This window comes from Leucoraja erinacea, chromosome 44 (assembly GCF_028641065.1).
Source record: "Leucoraja erinacea ecotype New England chromosome 44, Leri_hhj_1, whole genome shotgun sequence".
Classification (NCBI taxonomy): domain Eukaryota; kingdom Metazoa; phylum Chordata; class Chondrichthyes; order Rajiformes; family Rajidae; genus Leucoraja; species Leucoraja erinaceus.
This window is the reverse complement of record NC_073420.1, coordinates 125,509-144,890: the sequence shown is the minus strand read 5'-3', so window position 1 is coordinate 144,890 and position 19,382 is coordinate 125,509. Positions and strand designations below refer to the sequence as shown.

General features: G+C 48.0%; 1 protein-coding gene across 2 annotated transcripts in view; it reads right to left on the bottom strand.

Moving 5' to 3' along the window:
- Positions 1 to 9,319: 9,319 nt before the first annotated feature.
- zmp:0000001168 (signal-induced proliferation-associated 1-like protein 2) overlaps positions 9,320 to 19,382 on the bottom strand; it is an 81,083-nt gene continuing 71,020 nt past the window's right edge. For both annotated transcript variants that reach the window (XM_055664777.1, XM_055664778.1), the window contains exons 12-16: positions 17,779 to 17,935; positions 16,490 to 16,585; positions 15,176 to 15,236; positions 12,971 to 13,049; positions 9,320 to 10,729 (exon numbers count right to left, since the gene is read on the bottom strand). In XM_055664777.1, coding sequence (XP_055520752.1) covers positions 10,568 to 10,729; positions 12,971 to 13,049; positions 15,176 to 15,236; positions 16,490 to 16,585; positions 17,779 to 17,935 — 555 coding nt within the window. In that variant the 3' untranslated portion in view covers positions 9,320 to 10,567. The remainder of the gene's footprint in view (positions 10,730 to 12,970; positions 13,050 to 15,175; positions 15,237 to 16,489; positions 16,586 to 17,778; positions 17,936 to 19,382) is intronic.

Sequence of the window (19,382 nt, the reverse complement as noted above, 5' to 3'; positions counted from 1 at the left end):
TATAATACAATACAATAAAACAACAATAAACACACATTAACATCCACCACAGTGAGTCCACCCAGCATCTCCTCACTGTGATGGAGGCAAAAGTCTGGAGGTCTGCAGTCTTTTGGTCTCCTCTTCTCCCTCTTGCGCTGGGGGAGTACGATACCCCCCCAGACCCCCCCCTGGGCAGGATGTTAAGAACAGACTCCCGCGTACTCGCAAAACCGGGGTGGTTGAAGCTGCCGCCCACCAGTCCTGCAGACGCAGCCACTGGCCCGCGGCCGAACCCCGGACTCAGGCCACCGCCGCCAGAACACCGTCCCAGCCACCCTCGCGTGAGTACTGCGCCGTCTTCAGTAATAATAACATCTTTAATTATTGCACATAAGTGCAACGAGATTTGGGTATGCAGCTTCCATCCGACATCATAACTTAAGTAACAACTAAAATTTAGGTTTAGATATCCCGAGAACACCCCGGCAGTGAAGAAGGCGAATGGTATGTTAGCATTCATAGCAACAGGATTTGAGTATAGGAGCAGGGAGGTTCTACTGCAGTTGTACAGGGTCTTGTTGAGACCACACCTGGAGTATTGCGTACAGTTTTGGTCTCCTAATCTGAGGAAAGACATTCTTGCCGTAGAGGGAGTACAGAGAAGGTTCACCAGACTGATTCAGATTCAGATTCAGATTCAATTTTAATTGTCATTGTCAGTGTACAGTACAGAGACAACAAAATGCATTGGGATGTCAGGACTTTCATATGAGGAAAGACTGGAGAGACTCAGCTTGTACTCGCTATAATTTAGGAGATTGAGAGGGGATCTTATAGACACTTACAAAATTCTTAAGGGGTTGGACAGGCTAGATGCAGGAATTAAGATTGTTCCCGATGTTGGGGAAGTCCAGGACAAGGGGTCACAGCTTATGGATAAGGGGGAAATCCTTTAAGACCGAGAAAAACATTTTTCACACAGAGAGTGGTGAATCTGTGGGATTCTCTGCCACAGAAGGTAGTTGAGGCCACAAAAGTTCATTGGCTATATTTAAGAGGGGAGTTAGAATTAAGGGGAAGTTGTGGCTAATGAGGGATCAGGGGGTATGGAGAGAAGGCAGGGATGGGATACTGAGTTGGGTGGATCAGCCATGATCATTTATTGAATGGCGGTGCAGGCTCGAAGGGAGGGAATGGCCTCGCACTATATGCACTAGGGTCTATGTTTGTATGTTTCTAACATGGACTGAACAAAGAACATTACAATAGTAAAATAGTCAAAACAGACTAAAGTGCAGATGTGCAGGCCTTCTTCAGCCTGAAGAAGGGTTTCGGCCCGAAACGTCGCCTATTTCCTTCGCTCCATAGATGCTGCCGCACCCGCTGAGTTTCTCCAGTATTTTTGTGTACCTACGATTTTCCAGCATCTGCAGTTCCTTCTTAAACAAAGTGCAGATGTGTCTGTGCGACGTGACCATCCGAGGGAGACAGACCGTGGGGGTGGGGGGGCAGTCAGCAGGGCCGGTTCAGGGCAGCTATAGCGCTGGGAAAGAAGCTATGGGTTACCTGAGTCTGGAGGTGTGGGCGTAGAAGGCCTTGTAACGTCTGGCCTTCTACGCCTTGTAAGGAGTATGTACCTTCTCCCCGTGACCTGCGTGGGTTTTCTCCGGGATTTCGGGTTTCCTCCCAACTGAACCATCCTACCACAACCAGAGAGCAGTATTAAACTACTAACTACCTCATTGGAGAACCTCAAACTATCTTTGATCAGGCTTTACTGACTTTATCTTGCACCCTGGCCACAACCCGTACAATCTGGTACCAAGAGAGGTCATTGGTTGTCAGCTAAATGGAGCCTCTCTCTGCTCTTTCAGGTGGAAGTCAAATGCCCCAGGCCATTATTTCAAATATTCATAGTCACAGAGCATAGAGACAGGGCCTACAACACATCAAGTTCACCCAAGCACATAATGACAGTGTGTAGAAAGGAACTGCAGATAGACACAGAAAGCTGGAGTAGCTCAGCGGGACAGGCAGCATCTCTGGAGGGAAGGAATGTTGACCCTACTTCAGACTCGACCCGAAACATTGTTTATTCCTTCTCTCCAGCCATGCTGCCTGTCCCGCTGAGTTACTCCAGCATCTTTGGTTTAAACCCAAAACCAGCATCTGCAGCTCCTTCCTATACACAGAGATCCTGCTTTGTTGCTCCTCACATCTCCATCTCCTGCCTCCACAACCCCCCCACCCATCTACACTCCAGGGACAGTTGTCAGCAGCCCCGTCCCACATAGGAAACCTGAACGGAAACCTCTGGAGACTTTGCGCCCCACCCAAGGTTTCCGTGCGGTTCCCGGAGGTTTTCGTCAGTCTCCCTACCTGCATCCACTACCTGCAACCACCTGTAACCTCCGGGAACCGCACGGAAACCTTGGGTGGGGCGCACATAGTCTCCAGAGGTTTCCGTTCAGGTTTCCTAAGTAGTTACAGAGAAAGGCTGAATAAGTTAGGGCTTTATTCTTTGGAGCGCAGAAGGTTAAGGGGGGACTTGATAGAGGTCTTTAAAATTATGAGAGGGATAGACAGAGGTGACGTGGAAAAGCTTTTCCCACTGAGAGTAGGGAAGATTCAAACAAGGGGACATGACTTGAGAATTAAGGGACTGAAGTTTAGGGGTAACATGAGGGGGAACTTCTTTACTCAGAGAGTGGTAGCTGTGTGGAATGAGCTTCCAGTGAAGGTGGTGGAGGCAGGTTCGTTTTTATCATTTAAAAATAAATTCAGATTCAGATTCAGATTCAATTTTTAATTGTCATTGTCAGTGTACAGTACAGAGACAACGAAATGCATTTAGCATCTCCCTTGAAGAGCGACATAGCAAACGATTTGAATAAAAAATAATAAGTGACCGAGGGGGGGTGGTGATTGGCAGTCACCGAGGTACGTTGTTGAGTAGAGTGACAGCCGCCGGAAACGTCGCCTGTTTCCTTCGCTCCATAGATGCTGCTGCACCCGCTGAGTTTCCCCAGCAATTTTGTGTACCTTCGAAACTTCCAGCATCTGCAGTTCCTTCTTGAACACAGGGATCATTTCCATTTACACCAAAGCCAATTAGCCTACAAAACCTGGACGACTTTGGATGGTGGGAGGAAACCGGAGATCCCGGAGAGAATCCACGTAGGTCAAGGGGAGAACGTGCAAACTCTGCATGGACAGCACCCCCTGGTCAGGATCGATATTGGGTCTCTGCCGCTGTAAGGCAGCAACTCCAGTTTGTGGAAGGCCCAGTGGCAAATGCAACAGAGCAATCTTAGCTGTAAAGCACTTTGGGACATTTTGAGGCTATGACTGGTAGTATAGAAGACAAGTCTTTCTTAATATTATCTAATCCCTGATCTCAAATGAAGGTGTAATTAGCGGTTACCGATGTTGACCACAGGCGCCATCTTGTGGGCAAAGCTGGAAAATGCTCTCTCACCTTGAGAAATGTTCAAACCAGAACAGACACTGGAAACCAAAGATTATAGAGCACAGCAAGATAGACTACTCCTCCGAAATCCAATGGACTGACGTGTAGTACATAACGGGACCTCACAGCCGCCATTTGTTTATGCCAAACGGGACATCTTTGGTGGCAGGGACGGACTCCAGAGTTATACAATCTGCTCTTAGAAACATAGAAAATAGTTGCAGGAGTAGAGGCCATTCGGCCCTTCGAGCCTGCACCGCCATTCAATATGATCATGGCTGATCATCCAACTCAGTATCCCATCCCTGCCTTCTCTCCATACCCCCTGATCCCTTTACAGGGGCCACATCAAACTCCCTCCTAAATATAGCCAATGAACTGTGTGGCCTCAACTACCTTCTGTGGCAGAGAATTCCACAGATTCTCCACAGATTCACCACCTCATCTCGGTCCTAAAAGATTTCCCCCTTATCCTTAAACTGTGTGACCCCTTGTTCTGGACTTCCCCAACATCGGGAACAATCTTAGCATCTAGCCTGTGCAACCCCTTAAGAATTTTGTAAGTTTCTATAAGATCCCCCCCTCAATCTTCTAAATTCTAGCGAGTACAAGCCGAGATTATCCAGTCTTTCTTCACATGAAAGTCCTGACATCCCAGGAATCAGTCTGGTGAACCTTCTCTGTACTCCCTCCATGGCAAGAATAAGGTCGCAGGGAAAAGGAAAGATACTAGAGGCTCCTCTAGTATCTTTGGGGAAAGAGGACGTTTCCTCCACTCTTGCGTTGATCCAGGACTGATTCTCAGTCGGTCCCCCCCGATACCAGATGAGGGCGGCCGGCGGGAGAGCCTCAAGCGTTTGCCCGTGGTCGGCGCTCCCGAGACAGCGGGCAATGCTCCTCTAGTATCTTTGGTGTAATCCCTTCCAAAGATTGATCCCCTCTTTGGTGTAATCAGTGTTGTAGGGAACAGTGTGTTATGTAGCATCGATCACTTCACATATTTAGTTAATATTATTGTAAATATTATTAATATTGTAAATTGCAGCTCAGTAAAATGGCGTCATGTCATACTACGCTTTTTTCGCAGAGAAATTGCAGCTCAGTAAAATGGCGTCATGTCATACTACGCTTTTTTCGCAGAGAAATTGCAGCTCAGTAAAATGGCTTCATGTCATACTCATGTCATACTACGCTTTTTTTCGCAGAGTGGCGCATCTTGCTCTGCTCGATAATCTTTGCTGGAAACGGCAGTGCGATCCGTTGATAATGGGGAACATTTCCATCCCGTGTGCAGAATTGGGCATGTATTAGTGTTGCCACCTCGCAGCTCCAGAGACACAGGTTCAATCCTGACGTGCATGCGCTCGTTTCAGTTCAGTTGAGTTTATTGTCACGTGTACCGAGGTACAGTGAAAAGCTAAGGTGGACAAAAGTGCTGGAGAAACTCAGCGGGTGCAGCAGCATCTATGGAGCGAAAGAAATAGGCAACGTTTCTGGCCAAAACCCTTCTAGACTGATGTAGTGGACCTCTTTCAGCGGCCTGCCCTCTGCAGGCAGGGGACCATGAGGGAATGCGATCACCCACCCACCAGCCCGATCAGCCCTCACAATCGGTGGGGCGACTAAATCCTCCCTCTGCCTCTGCCTCTGCCTTCCACAGCCCTAGATACATTCAGGCCCTGACCACGGAGAACAGTGGAGGAAGAAGACTGACTTTGGTGCCTTCCCACACAGTGGGAAACTTTGATTCTGCTGTGTGGGGATGTTTTGTATTAAATTCTATAGTGTGTTGCGTCCTGTTTATTTTTATTGTATGGCTGTACGAGAATTCAGTGATCTGGCACATGTGACAATTAAATCTATCTTGAATCTTGAATTCTCAACCTACTGGGCATCCCTCTTGTGACTGAATCCTGCAACCATGTAGATAAAGGAAAACAGCAAGATATTATAAAGAAAGCAAGTTGACAACGTTCTTTATTTGAAGATCTTAGAGAAACATATAAAATTATAAAAGGACTGGACAAGCTAGATGCAGGAAAAATGGTCCCAATGTTGGGCGAGTCCAGAACCAGGGGCCACACACACACACACAGTCTTAGAATAAAGGGGAGGTCCATTTAAGACTGAGGTGAGAAAAAAAAAAAAGTTTTCACCCAGAGAGTTGTGTGAATTTGTGGAATTCCCTGCCACAGAGGGCAGTGGAGGCCAAGTCACTGGATGGATTTAAGAGAGAGTTAGATAAAGATAGTTAGCTCTAGGGACTAGTGGAGTCAAGGGATGCGGGGAGAAGGCAGGCACGGGTTATTGATTGGGGACGATCAGCCATGATCGCAATGAATGGCGGTGCTGGCTTGAAGGGCCGAATGGCCTCCTCCTCCAGCACCTTATTTTCTATGTTTCGACGAAGACGTTCCATTTTGACTTTGGAACTATGTTACATAAAAAAGCTGAATGAAAACTCGAGGGGGGGGGGGGGGGCGGGGGGAAGGCAGTTTCCTAAACCTGTTGTCGTGCAGAACCGATGAGAGGAGGCCAAGAAGGACTCGCCTTCCTCCAAATCCTCAGCGGCCACCCTGTGCCTGGCGTAGAGGTTTGGCAAGCGTTCGGCAAGAGGTTTGGCAAGTGGGCCCGTTCCCTTCTCTCTCGTTTACACGTTGCCATTGTAACACTTATACCTTCTCGAAAGTCCCAAAACCCAATCCGCTTGCGGATTGGGTTTTGGGACGCTCAAGAAGGTATGAGTTTTAAGATGGTGGGCGTAAACAAAGATGGCGGCCAACCCTGCACCGCTGCGCCATCGTGTAGGTATGTTACAAAACCTACCTGAATCGTCATTGGGAATCTGCCCTCAGCCATGTCCGCGATTTTGGCGCTGTTTGGAGGGGGCGGGTTTAAAACGCGATTTTTACTAGGCTGATCTAATCGCAGATGTTCAGCCTAGTAAATCATTAACGAAAAATCGCTGCAAGACCCGGTCGCAAAAGGTATTATTAGTTTTATAGGCCTCGATAATATAGTTATAATAGTTTTAAAATTACTCTCTGATTCCGCAACCTCTCGCAGCCCCAGGGTTTTATAAAGCAAACAATTAAAGGTATGTACCTTATTTTTACATTAAATGGGGCATATATATAACCCTGTAATTAAAGTTATCTATAGCGAGTAGTTCATTTTGGGCTTTTTTGTAATGCCCATTGAAAATCAATAGGGAACAAGATGCTAATTTCCGAGTATGAAAATGGCCATAACTTTTATAATACTTGAGATATGAAAGTGAATTTGGTGTCAAATTAAACTTATTGTTATGCTTTATCTGATGGGATAAATTGCAGACTTGATTTTTAAAATCTCAAAATGTTGTAACATTGCTACATCATGGACACACAGTGCGGAGGTGGGGCGAAGCTGTGTTCGAAGATAAGACACAAAAAGCTGGAGCGACTCAGCGGGACGGGACGGGACGGGCCGCGTCTCCGGAGAGAAGGGAACGGGACCCACGTTCCGGGTCTTCGCCCTTCTCCAGACCGCCGATGGATATGGGGGACACACGAGAGATATGGAGAGTCATAGTCAAGAGCAACAAGAGCGCTCGGCTCCTCTCCCTGCGCTGTAGAACGGAGCGGTTCAGGAGACCCTTCACCCCTGTGGATGTTTTTTTCGGCTGTAGGGGGATGCGTTTTTGCATTTTTTAATTTCGAATGATGAATTATTGGTCTTTTTATGTGTTTATTGCTCTCAGGGTAGCGTCCACATTGTATTTTCTGTCTGCGTTCATTTTGAATGTGTGGGTTTGTTGGATGTTGGCTTCAGGACATCTGAATTTCCCTGAGGAAATTATTATATCCACGTGGGCGGAGCACCAAGGCAAATTCCTTGTATGCGAGTACTTGGCCAATAAACTCATTCATTCACTCATTACTCATTCATTCACTCATTCTTCATTCACTCATTCATCATTCATTCATCATTCATTCATTCATTCATCATTCATTCATTCATCATCATTCATGCAATCATTCATTCATCATCAATTCATTCATTCATGCATTCAATCATTCATTCATTCATTCATTCATTTCATTCATTCATCAATTCATTCATTCATCAATTCATTCATTCATCAATACATGCATTCATTCATTCATTCATTCATATAGACATTCAAATGAAAGATGTGTAAAAACGATGTGTAAAAAAGTAACGAATGATAAAGGGAACAGGCCCCGGTTAGCTCCTGCAGACACAAAAAGCTGGAGCAACTCAGCGGGATAGGCAGGGTCTCTGGGGAGAAGGAACGCTTGACGTTTGGGGTCTGGTTAGGGATACGGGAAACGGGAGACACAGTCGGTGATGTGATGAGATAACGAACAATGAATAAAAGACATGCAAAAAAGTAACGAGTAGGGTAAAGGAACCTGGTTAGCAGTTTGCTGGGTGTAAACGAGAAGCTGGTGCAACTTGGGTGGGGGAGAGATGGGGAGGGGGAATGCCGGGGCTACCTGAAGTTAGAGAAAGCGATATTCATACCGCTGGGCTGCAAGCTGCCCAGCCGCACTGGCCCTGACTGGCAACAATCAGGTTTCCCCAGTGGTAGCTCGAGAATCAATGCATATTTACAATTATTCAATGAAATGTCAGTTAATTAAATGATATAGCTGCCAAGGAATTAAATGCATCGATCGAGGCCATTGAGCCAGGGAACGCAGGGATGTTCGGGCATTTAGTCCATTGACTCCATTGCCCCTCAACAAGCCTCCTGCTGAATCCCCGCCTTTGGAATACCCAGAAACAGACTCGTTGAGGGGGTCACAAATATAAGACGGTAGACAAAAAATGCTGGAGACACTCAGCGGGTGAGGCAGCATCTATAGAGCGAAGGAAATAGGCGCCTATTTCTTCACTCCATAGATGCTGCCTCACCCGCTGAGTTTCTCCAGCATTTTTGTCTAATTTCCATTTTTCCAGCATCTGCAGTTCGTTCTTAAACAAATATAAGATGGATCGCCAGCAAAATCAACGGGGAAGTCTCCACTCGTGGGAGAGTCTAGGACCAGAGGTCGCAGCCTCAGAATTGAAGGGCGTACCTTTCGGAAAGGAGATGAGGAGGAATTTCTTCAGTCAGAGGGTGATGAATCTGTGCAATTCTTGCACGGTAGACAAAAGTACTGGAGAACCTCAGTGGGTGCAGCAGCATCTATGGAACGAAGGGTTTCAGCCCGAAACGTTGCCTATTTCCTTCGCTCCACATAGATGCTGCTGCACCCGCTGAGTTTCTCCAGCATTTTTGTCTACCTTCGATTTTCCAGCATCTACAGTTCCTTCTTAAGCAATTCTTGCACAGTAACATTTCGGCCCATCAAGGCCACTCCGCCATTCAACCATGGCTGAGCTATCACTTCCTCCTCACCCCATACTCCTGCCTTCTCCCCGTAACACCTGACACCCGTACAAATTAAGAATCTATCTATCTCTGCTTTAAAAATATCCACTGACTTGGCCTCCACAGCCTTCTGTGGCAAAGAATTCACCAGCCTCGCCTCTGTCTAAAGAAATTTCTCCTCATCTCCTTCCTAAAAGAACGCCCTTTAATTCTGAGGCTGTGCCCTCTGGACCTAGACTCTCCCACTAGTGGAAACATCCTCCCCACATCCACTCTATCCAAGCCTTTCAGTATTCTGTACGTTTCAATGAGGTCCCACCCTCATCCTTCTAAACTCCAGCGAGTACAGGCCCAGTTTAATAGGAATAACCATATAACAATTACAGCACGGAAACAGGCCATCTCGGCCCTACAAGTCCGTGCCGAACAACTTTTTTTCCCCTTAGTCCCACCTGCCCTGCCTGCACTCATACCATAACCCTCCATTCCCTTCTCATCCATATGCCTATCCAATTTATTTTTAAATGATGCCAACGAACCTGCCTCCACCACTTCCACTGGAAGCTCATTCCACACCGCTACCACTCTCTGCGTAAAGAAGTTCCCCCTCATATTACCCTTAAACTTCTGTCCCTTAATTCTGAAGTCATGTCCTCTTGTTTGAATCTTCCCTATTCTCAAAGGGAAAAGCTTGTCCACATCAACTCTGTCTATCCCTCTCATCATTTTAAAGACCTCTTAACCTTCTGCGCTCCAGAGGATAAAGACCTAACTTATTCAACCTATCTCTGTAACTTAGTCGTTGAAACCCAGGCAACATTCTAGTAAATCTCCTCTGTACTCTCTCTATCTGAGGGGTGACTTTTTCACGTAACGGGTGGTGGGTGTATGGAACCAGCTGCCAGAGGAGGTAGTTGAGGCAATTAAGAAACAGTTTGACAGGTACATGGATAGGACAGGTTTGGAGGGATATGGACCAAACGCAGGCAGGTGGGACTAGTGTAGCTGGGACATGTTGGTCGGTGTGGGCGAGTAGGGCCTGTTTCCACGCTGTATCGCTGGATGACTCTAAAGCTACTATTGGCTACGTTGAGCCAAGACTTGGCTATGATTAAAGGGATGCTGTATAGATAGGTGATGAAAGATAGGATGCTGGTGGATAGGTGATGAAAGATAGCATGTGGCTAGGGCAGGGCATGGCACAATTGAGACAATCCTAAACGCTGTTAAATCCAGAACAGGATGAAAATGGCAAAGTGCAGCAATTCAAATCTTTGAAGCACGCAATGTCAGTGCGATGTCACCAGGAGCATTTCCACAGCCTCCGACAGATAATGTCGCCCGGGGCAAAATAAAAATTACAACCAGCATGGTGGCGCAGTGGTAGAGTTGCTGCCTCACAGCACCGGAGACACGGGCGCGATCGTGATCGGGTGTGTGCGTGTCTGTGCGGAGTTTGCACGATCTCCCCCCCACCCCCGGGTGCTCCGGTTTCCTCCCACGCTCCAAAGACGTGCAGGTTGACCACAACCCTAGCGAGCGCTTAGGCCAGTGTAAGTGCGCGGGGATCGCCGGCCGGCACGGGCTCGGTGGGCAGAAGGGCCTGTTTTGGAACCGGACCCAAGCAGCACGTTCCCAGAACAAAGCAAATTAGCGGCAGTTCACATCTGCCAACCATTGGGGCAAAGGTCACATCCTGACAGAAAGTGAGCAGCATTCCCAGCACCCTCCCCCTAATTATGCAAGTTGGGAGCCTTGGAATTGCCGTTATGGATCAGTAATTCCGTTACTCGTAAGAGGCGGCAGACGGTGGTCTGAGACTCCTGGTGCAGACGTTGGTTCGTCTGTCGAAGCTGCTCCATCTCGGTCGTCAGCTGGGCCTTGTCCTCCTGCTCCTGTCCCCAGATAGCAAAAAAAACAAAGAGACAGGCTCATCGTCACCATTCAAAGGCATCACCTTGTTCATGATCATAAGACAAACCCAGAGGGCGGGGACAGCACGAGTTTCAGGGGAACAGCGCAGGCACAGGCCCTTCGGCCCGACGAGTCCGTGCCGGCCAGCGATTCCCGTCGGTCAAAATTTGGCATGTGGTGAAATTTGTAAACTGTCCCTAGTGCGGGGATCGCTGGTCGGCACAGACTCGGTGGGCCGAAGGGCCTGTTTCCACTCTGTATCTCTAAAGTAATCTAACCCGTCTAATACCTGGAGTATTGCGTACAGTTTTGGTCTCCAAATCTGAGGAAGGACATTATTGCCATAGAGGGAGTGCAGAGACGGTTCACCAGACTGATTCCTGGGATGTCAGGACTGTCTTATGAAGAAAGACTGGATAGACTTGGTTTATACTCTCTAGAATTTAGAAGATTGAGAGGGGATCTTATAGAAACTTACAAAATTCTTAAGGGGTTGGACAGGCTAGATGCAGGAAGATTGTTCCCGATGTTAGGGAAGTCCAGGACAAGGGGTCACAGCTTAAGGATAAAGGGGAAATCCTTTAAAACCGAGATGAGAAGAACTTTTTTTTTTCACGCAGAGAGTGGTGAATCTCTGGAACTCTCTGCCACAGAGGGTAGTTGAGGCCAGTTCATTGGCTATATTTAAGAGGGAGTTAGATGTGGCCCTTGTGGCTAAGGGGGTCAGGGGGTATGGAGAGAAGGCAGGTACAGGATACTGAGTTGGATGATCAGCCATGATCATATTGAATGGCGGTGCAGGCTCGAAGGGCCGAATGGCCTACTCCTGCACCTAATTTCTATGTTTCTATGTTTCTATGTCTGCCCCAGGTTTTTAAGGGAGAGAGAGATGAGAGTCAAGAATTGTTTTAACGTCAGATGTCCCAGATAGAACAATGAATTTCTTACTTGCAGCAGCATAGAAACATAGACAATAGGCACAGGAGGAGGCCATTCAGCCCTTCGAGCCAGCACCACCATTCATTGTGATCATGGCTGATCGTCCCCTATCAATAACCCATGCCTGCCTTCTCCCCATATCCCTTGACTCCACTGGCCCCTAGAGCTCTATCTAACTCTCTCTTAAATCCATCCAGTGACTTGGCCTCCACTGCCCTCTGTGGCAGGGAATTCCACAAATTCACAACTCTCTGGGTGGAAAAGTTTTTTCTCACCTCAGTCTTAAATGACCTCCCCTTTATTCTAAGACTGTGTGTGTGTGGCCCCTGGTTCTGGACTCGCCCAACATTGGGAACATTTTTCCTGCATCTAGCTTGCCCAGTCCTTTTATAGAAACATAGAAATTAGGTGCAGGTAGGCCATTCACCCCTCTCAGCCTGCACCGCCATTCAATATGATCATGGCTTTCCAACTCAGTATCACCTTGTCAGTGTACCCTGTCCCCTTACAGAGAACAACCCTCTTAAATATGCCATTTAGCATCTACCCTCTGTGGCAGAGAGTTCCATAGCAAACGATTGTGAATAAAGTAATCTCATCTCGGTTTTAAAAGGATTTCCCCCTTATCCTTAAGCTGTGACCCCTTGTCCTGGACTTCCCCAACATCGGGAACAATCTTCCTGCAGTAGCCTGTCCAACCCCTTAAGAATTTTGTAAGTTTCTATAAGATCCCCTCACAAATCTCCTAAATTCTAGAGAGTATAAACCAAGTCTAGCCAGTCTTTCTTCATAAGACAGTCCTGACATCCCAGGAATCAGTCTGGTGAACCGTCTCTGCACTCCCTCTATGGCAATAATGTCCTTCCTCAGATTTGGAGACCAAAACTGTTTATACTCCAGGTTGGTCTCACCAAGACCCCCTGCCCCTCCCTGCTCCTTACTAAAATCCAGTGCATACAAGCCCACATCTAATTTCAATCTTTCTATAAGATCCCCCCCTCATATCAGATTCATATGACAGTCCCGCCATCCCAGGGATCAATCTGGTGAACCTACGCTGCACTGCCTCAATCACAAAGATGTCCTTCCTCAAATGAGGAGACCAAAACTGTACACAATACTCCAGGTGTGGTCTCACTAGGGCTCTGTACAACTGCAGAAGGACCTCTTTGCTCCTGTATTTGATTGCTCTTGTTATAAAGGCCAACAGGCCATTCGCTCTCTCCACTCGTCTCCTAGAACCGATGGGCTCCCACAGGCCAAGACGACTAGTGGCTTCTCACCTGCTGTAGCTTCTCATTCAACTGCTTGACGACTGTTTCCAATTGAAAGACCTTCTCAGTCAGAGCTGTCGGAGGGGCGCTGGATGGGTGGGGGGGAAGATGAGATAGTTAGACATGCGGCCAGTCAAACCTGCTTTACAAATTCAATAACCATATAACAATTACAGCACGGAAACAGGCCATCTCGACCCTTCTAGTCCGTGCCGAACACATAATCTCCCCTAGTCCCATATGCCTGCGCTCAGACCATAACCCTCCATTCCCTTCCCATCCATATAACTATCCAAGGATCGCCAAGGACTGCTCTCACCCCAACCATGGACTGTTTACCCTCCTACCATCCGGGAGGCGCTACAGGTCTCTCCGTTGCCGAACCAGCAGGTCGAGGAACAGCTTCTTTCCGGCGGCTGTCACTCTACTCAACAACGTACCTCGGTGACTGCCAATCACCACCCCCCCCCCCCCCCAGACACTTATTATTTTTTATTCAAATAGTTTGCTATGTCGCTCTTCAAGGGAGATGCTAAATGCATTTCGTTGTCTCTGTACTGTACACTGACAATGACAATTAAAAATTGAATCTGAATCTGAATCTGAATCTGAATTTATTTTTAAATGATAAAAACGAACCTGCCTCCACCACCTTCACTGGAAGCTCATTCCACACACCCACCACTCTCTGAGTAAAGAAGTTCCCCCTCATGTTACCCCTAAACTTCAGTCCCTTAATTCACATGTCATGTCCCCTTGTTTGAATCTTCCCTACTCTCAGTGGGAAAAGCTTTTCCACGTCAACTCTGTCTATCCCTCTCATCATTTTAAAAACCTCTATCAAGTCCCCCCTTAACCTTCTGCGCTCCAAAGAATAAAGATTGTGAGGAACGCAATCAATTTGTCCACAAAAAACCCCTGGGTTTGAACAGCAGAGAACATCACAACAGAGCCCTATACGTCAAAACGCACTTCTGAGAGTCAGTGGAGCTGGAGGCACAGAGATAAGGAAGGGTGAAGGTGTGAAAATGAGAGATCAAAGGAGATGAAAGTCAAGGAGGATGTAGAATAAATCATTGTTGGCTAGGAGAAGGTGACAACGAGGCGTACAGAGATAACATTTAATCAGGGGGGAGCAGTCAGTTTGGTCGGAGAACCATGAAGGGGGAGAAAGAGGGAAAGCAAGGGTTGGACAGGCTAGATGCAGGAAGATTGCTCCCGATGTTGGGGAAGTCCAGGACAAGGGGTCACAGCTTAAGGATAAGGGGGAAATCCTTTAAAACCGAGATGAGAAGAACTTTTTTCACACAGAGAGTGGTGAATCTCTGGAACTCTCTGCCACAGAGGGTAGTTGAGGCCACACAGTTCATTGGCTATATTTAAGAGGGAGTTAGATGTGGCCCTTGTGGCTAAAGGGATCAGGGGGTATGGAGAGAAGGCAGGTACGGGATAGAGTTGGCAGGATACATGATCATACTGAATGGCGGTGGAGGCTCAGGGCCGATGATCACTCCTGAATGGCTATGTTTCTATGGTGCTTGAGGTTCGAGAGTCAATGCCAAATGGCTACTCCTGCAAGCCTAAGAAATATAGGTGTTTCCCCATTTGGTTACTTGACAGTTGGAGAAGTCAATGTTAGGTGCAGCTGGGGTGTCGGCCCTTCGAGCTGCCCAAGAGAAATATGAGTACCCCTGTTCCTGTTCTCCCCATAATTTGACTCCACTGGGCCCTATCTACTCTCCAGTGAAAGTATCCGGAGAACCTGCCTCCACCGCCCTCTGAGGCAGAGAGTTCCACACACACTTGTGAGGAACAATAGAAACATAGAAACATAGAAATTAGGTGCAGGAGTAGAGGCCATTCGGCCCTGCGAGCCTGCACCATTCCCATTCAATATGATCATGGCTGATCATCCAACTCAGTATCCCGTACCTGCCTTCTCTCCATACCCCCTGATCCCCTTAGCCAGAAGGGCCACATCTAACTCCCTCTTAAATATAGCCAATGAACTGTGTGGCCTCAACTACCCTCTGTGGCAGAGAGTTCCAGAGATTCACCACTCTCTGTGTGAAAAAAAGAAAGGTCAGTGTGGGAATGGGAGGGGGAGTTGAAGTGTTGAGCAGCCTGGAGATCAGGTAGGTTCAGGTGGGCTGAGCGGAGATGTCCATCGCAACGATGGCCGAGCCTGGGCCTAGGCCTCGCCGGGCAACTCACCTCGATTGGTTCTCTTCCCTCTGGCCATCGACATCGCTGGATTCCTCTGCTGCTTTTTCTTCTGGCAAAAGGAAAAGAAAGATTCACTGCCTCTGCCAACACTCAGCCCTCTGTAGACGAGGCATGGATGGTGGGCCCAAGTGCATGTAATACACCGATGTAGCACTGGTGAATGGGTGGCTGCCTTCTCTTCTGTATGTCTGGAGATGTGTTGGCAGATTGTGTGGGAAGGAACTGCAGGTGCTGGTTTAAATCGAAGATAGACACAACATGCTGGAGTAACTCAGCGGGACAGGCAGCATCTCTGGAGCGAAGGAACGTGTGACGTTTCGGGGCGATACCCTTCTTCGGACTGATGTCAGGGGAATGCGGGTTTGCAGAGATAGAAACATAGACTATAGGTGCAGGAGTAGAGGCCATTTGGCCCTTCGAGCCTGCACCATTCGCCATTCAATATGATCATGGCTGATCATCCAACTCAGTATCCTGTACCTGCCTTCTCTCCATACCCCCTGATCCCTTTAGCCACAAGGGCCACATCTAACTCCCTCTTAAATATAGCCAATGAACTGTGTGGCCTCAACTACCTTCTGTGACAGAGAATTCCACACATTCACCACTCTCTGTGTGAAAAATGTTTTTCTCATCTCGATCCTAAAAGATTTCCCCCTTATCCTTAAACTGTGTGACCCCTTGTTCTCGACTTCCCCAACATCGGGAACAATCTTCCTACATCTAGCCTGTCCAACCCCTTAAGAATTTTAAAGGTACACAAAAGTACTGATCAGTCTGAAGAAGGGTTTCGGACCGAAACGTTGCCTATTTCCTTCCCTCCATAGATGCTGCTGCACCTACTGAGTTTCTCCAGCAATTTTGTGTACCTTCGATTTTCCAGTATCTGCAGTTCCTTCTTGAACCCTTAAGAATTTTGTAAGTTTCTATAAGATCCCCCCTCAATCTTCTAAATTCCTAGCGAGTACTAGCCGAGTCTTTCTTCATATGAAAGTCCTGCCATCCCTGGAATCAGTCTGGTGAACCTTCTCTGTACTCCCTCTATGGCAAGAATGTCTTTCCTCAGATTAGGAGGCCAAAACTGTACGCAATACTCCAGGTGTGGTCTCACCAAGACCCTGTACAACTGCAGTAGAACCTCCCTGCTCCTAGACTCAAATCCTCTATGGCAAGAATGTCCTTACTCAGATTAGGAGACCAAAACTGTACGCAATACTCCAGGTGTGGTCTCACCAAGACCCTGTACAACTGCAGTAGAACCTCCCGTAGAACATGGAGTGTTGCATTCTGAAAATCACTCACCTTCCAAGGAGAAGGAGTGAACAAGGTTTTCACAGTATAAAGCGATATCTGTCAGGGACTCCCACTGCATGTTGGATGCATCAGATGCCACGATATCTGGAACGGACAAATTAAATGGATCGAATACATGTCTGTGGAAGACACACACACACACTGTAAAACTCCCCCCCTTCTTCCTGCTGGATCCCAATGTGTTTAAAGTCCTGTGACATGAATTTTATACCCCATCATGTCGAACTTTGCCCACCAACATGCGCAGGAAGGAACTGCAGATGTGTTTAAGAAGGAACTGCAGATGCTGGAAAATCGAAGGTAGACAAAAGTGCTGGAGAAACTCAGCGGGTGCAGCAGCATCTACGGAGCGAAGGAAATAGGCAACGTTTCGGGCCGAAACCCTTCCGGGTTTCGGCCCGAAACGTTGCCTATTTCCTTCAGGGTTTTCGGGCCAAAATGTTGCCTATTTCCTTCGCTCCGTAGATGCTGCTGCACCCGCTGAGTTTCTCCAGCTTGTTTGTGCACCTTCGATTTTCCCAGCATCTGCACAGTTCCTTCTTAAACAGTAATCATTGCGTACAGTTTTGGTCTCCAAATCTGAGGAAGGACATTATTGCCATAGAGGGAGTGCAGAGACGGTTCACCAGACTGAATCCTGGGATGTCAGGACTGTCTTATGAAGAAAGACTGGATAGACTTGGTTTATACTCTCTAGAATTTAGGAAATTGAGAGGGGATCTTATAGAAACTTACAAAATTCTTAAGGGGTTGGACAGGCTAGATGCAGGAAAATTGTTCCCGATGTTGGGGAAGTCCAGGACAAGGGGTCACAGCTTAAGGATAAGGGGGAAAACCTTTAAAACCGAGATGAGGAGAACTTTTTTCACACAGAGAGTGGTGAATCTCTGGAACTCTCTGCCACAGAGGGTAGTTGAGGCCAGTTCATTGGCTATATTGAAGAGGGAGTTAGATGTGGCTAAGGGGATCAGGGGGTATGGAGAGAAGGCAGGTACGGGATACTGAGTTGGATGATCAGCCATGATCATATTGAATGGCGGTGCAGGCTCGAAGGGCCGAATGGCCTACTCCTGCACCTAATTTCTATGTTTCTAAAATTAGTCCCTGGAGAGATAGGAGTTTACAGTCCTAATGGCCTGTGGGATGATTGTGCAGTTTGATGGAAGAAGGATCTCCTGTGGCGTTCTGTGCTGCATTTTAGTGGTCACTCATACCCTCCCTCCCCCCCCCCCCCTCCCCTCCCCCCCCCTCCCCCCCACCACCCGGTCAGACGTTACCATGCAGGTTGGCGCCACTTGTCATGCTTTGGCTGGGACCAGCGGTGAGTGAAGAGATCGGTGTGGCACCACCCAGAGCGTGCCAGGGACCCGGGCCGCAAGCGCTCAGATCGCTGGGGCGGCCCTCCTCAGGGGCTGAGCATCGAGGAGCGGAGACCTAGACCAGGGGACAAGAAACATGCACAAGCCATCAAAGGTACAGCTGCCCCGGCAACCCACCCCCCCCCCCCCCCCCCCCCCAACGATCCCCAACCCCGCTTGCTTCATAGGTTCAACAAGTTAGGGTTTTATTCTCTGGAGCGCAGAAGGTTAAGGGGGGATTTGATAGAGGTTTTTAAAACGATGAGAGGGATAGACAGAGTTGACGTGGAAAAGCTTTTCCCCACTGAGAGTAGGGAAGATTCAAACAAGGGGACATGACTTGAGAATTAAGGGACTGAAGTTTAGGGGTAACATGCTCTGCCAAGGACAAGAAGGCTCTGCAGAGAGTAGTGCGTTCGGCCGAACGCACTATGGGAACTTCACTCACCCCACTGCAGGAACTATACAACAGGAGGTGCAACTCCAGAGCAAACAAAATCATGGGAGACCCCTTCCACCCCTGCAACGGACTGTTCCAGCCGCTACGGTCAGGCAAACGCCTCCGTTGCCATGCGGTGAGAACGGAGAGGTTGAGAAGGAGTTTCTTCCCAGAGGCAATTCGGACTGTAAACGCCCATCTCACCAGGGACTAACTCTACAGAACGTTTTTTCCTTCTATTATTTATTATGTAAAAGAATATGTGTGTTATGATTGTGTTTATAATTTGTTTGGTTGTTTTGTTGTTGTCTTTTGCACAAAAGTCCGCGAGCATTGCCACTTTCATTTCACTGCACATCTCGTATGTGTATGTGACAAATAAACTTGACTTGACTTGACTTGACTTGAGGGGGAACATCTTTACTCAGAGAGTGGTGGCTGTGTGTGGAATGAGCTTCCAGTGAAGGTGGTGGAGGCAGGTTCGTTTTTGTCATTTAAAAATAAATTGGATAGTTATATGGACGGGAAGGGAATGGAGGGTTATGGTCTGAGCGCAGGTAGATGGGACTAGGGGAGATTATGTGTTCGGCACGGACTAGAAGGGTCGAGATGGCCTGTTTCCGTGCTGTAATTGTTATATGGTTATAGCAATGAAAATACTCACGCTACCTCAATAAGGAGCCAAAGCTTCAAAAACATTATCACGGCAATCAGAAGCGCACAGTGCCATCGACGGGCAGCTAGCCCATGGAGTTGAGGGGTCGATTAGTTTGAGCAGCACCGGCCAAGGACCTCAGGAGAACTCCCTCCCCCCGCTCTTCCTCCCGAAAGCGGCCTTGGGATTTGTTCCTAACGGTCGCCCAAGGTTGGGGGGGGTTGGGGGGGGGAGGGGTGTGGGATCTCAGCTCCTCGTCCCCTCCAGGACACTGCATCGGGGAGAGTCGGCCTTGGTTTGGTCAGGCCTAAGTTCCAGGCTGCACCTCAAACTCACCACCTTCTGGGTGGTACCGAGCAACAAGGCCAACAGGAGCCAAACAGGCCAATAGACAACAGGTGCCGGAGTAGAGGCCATTCTGCCCTTCGA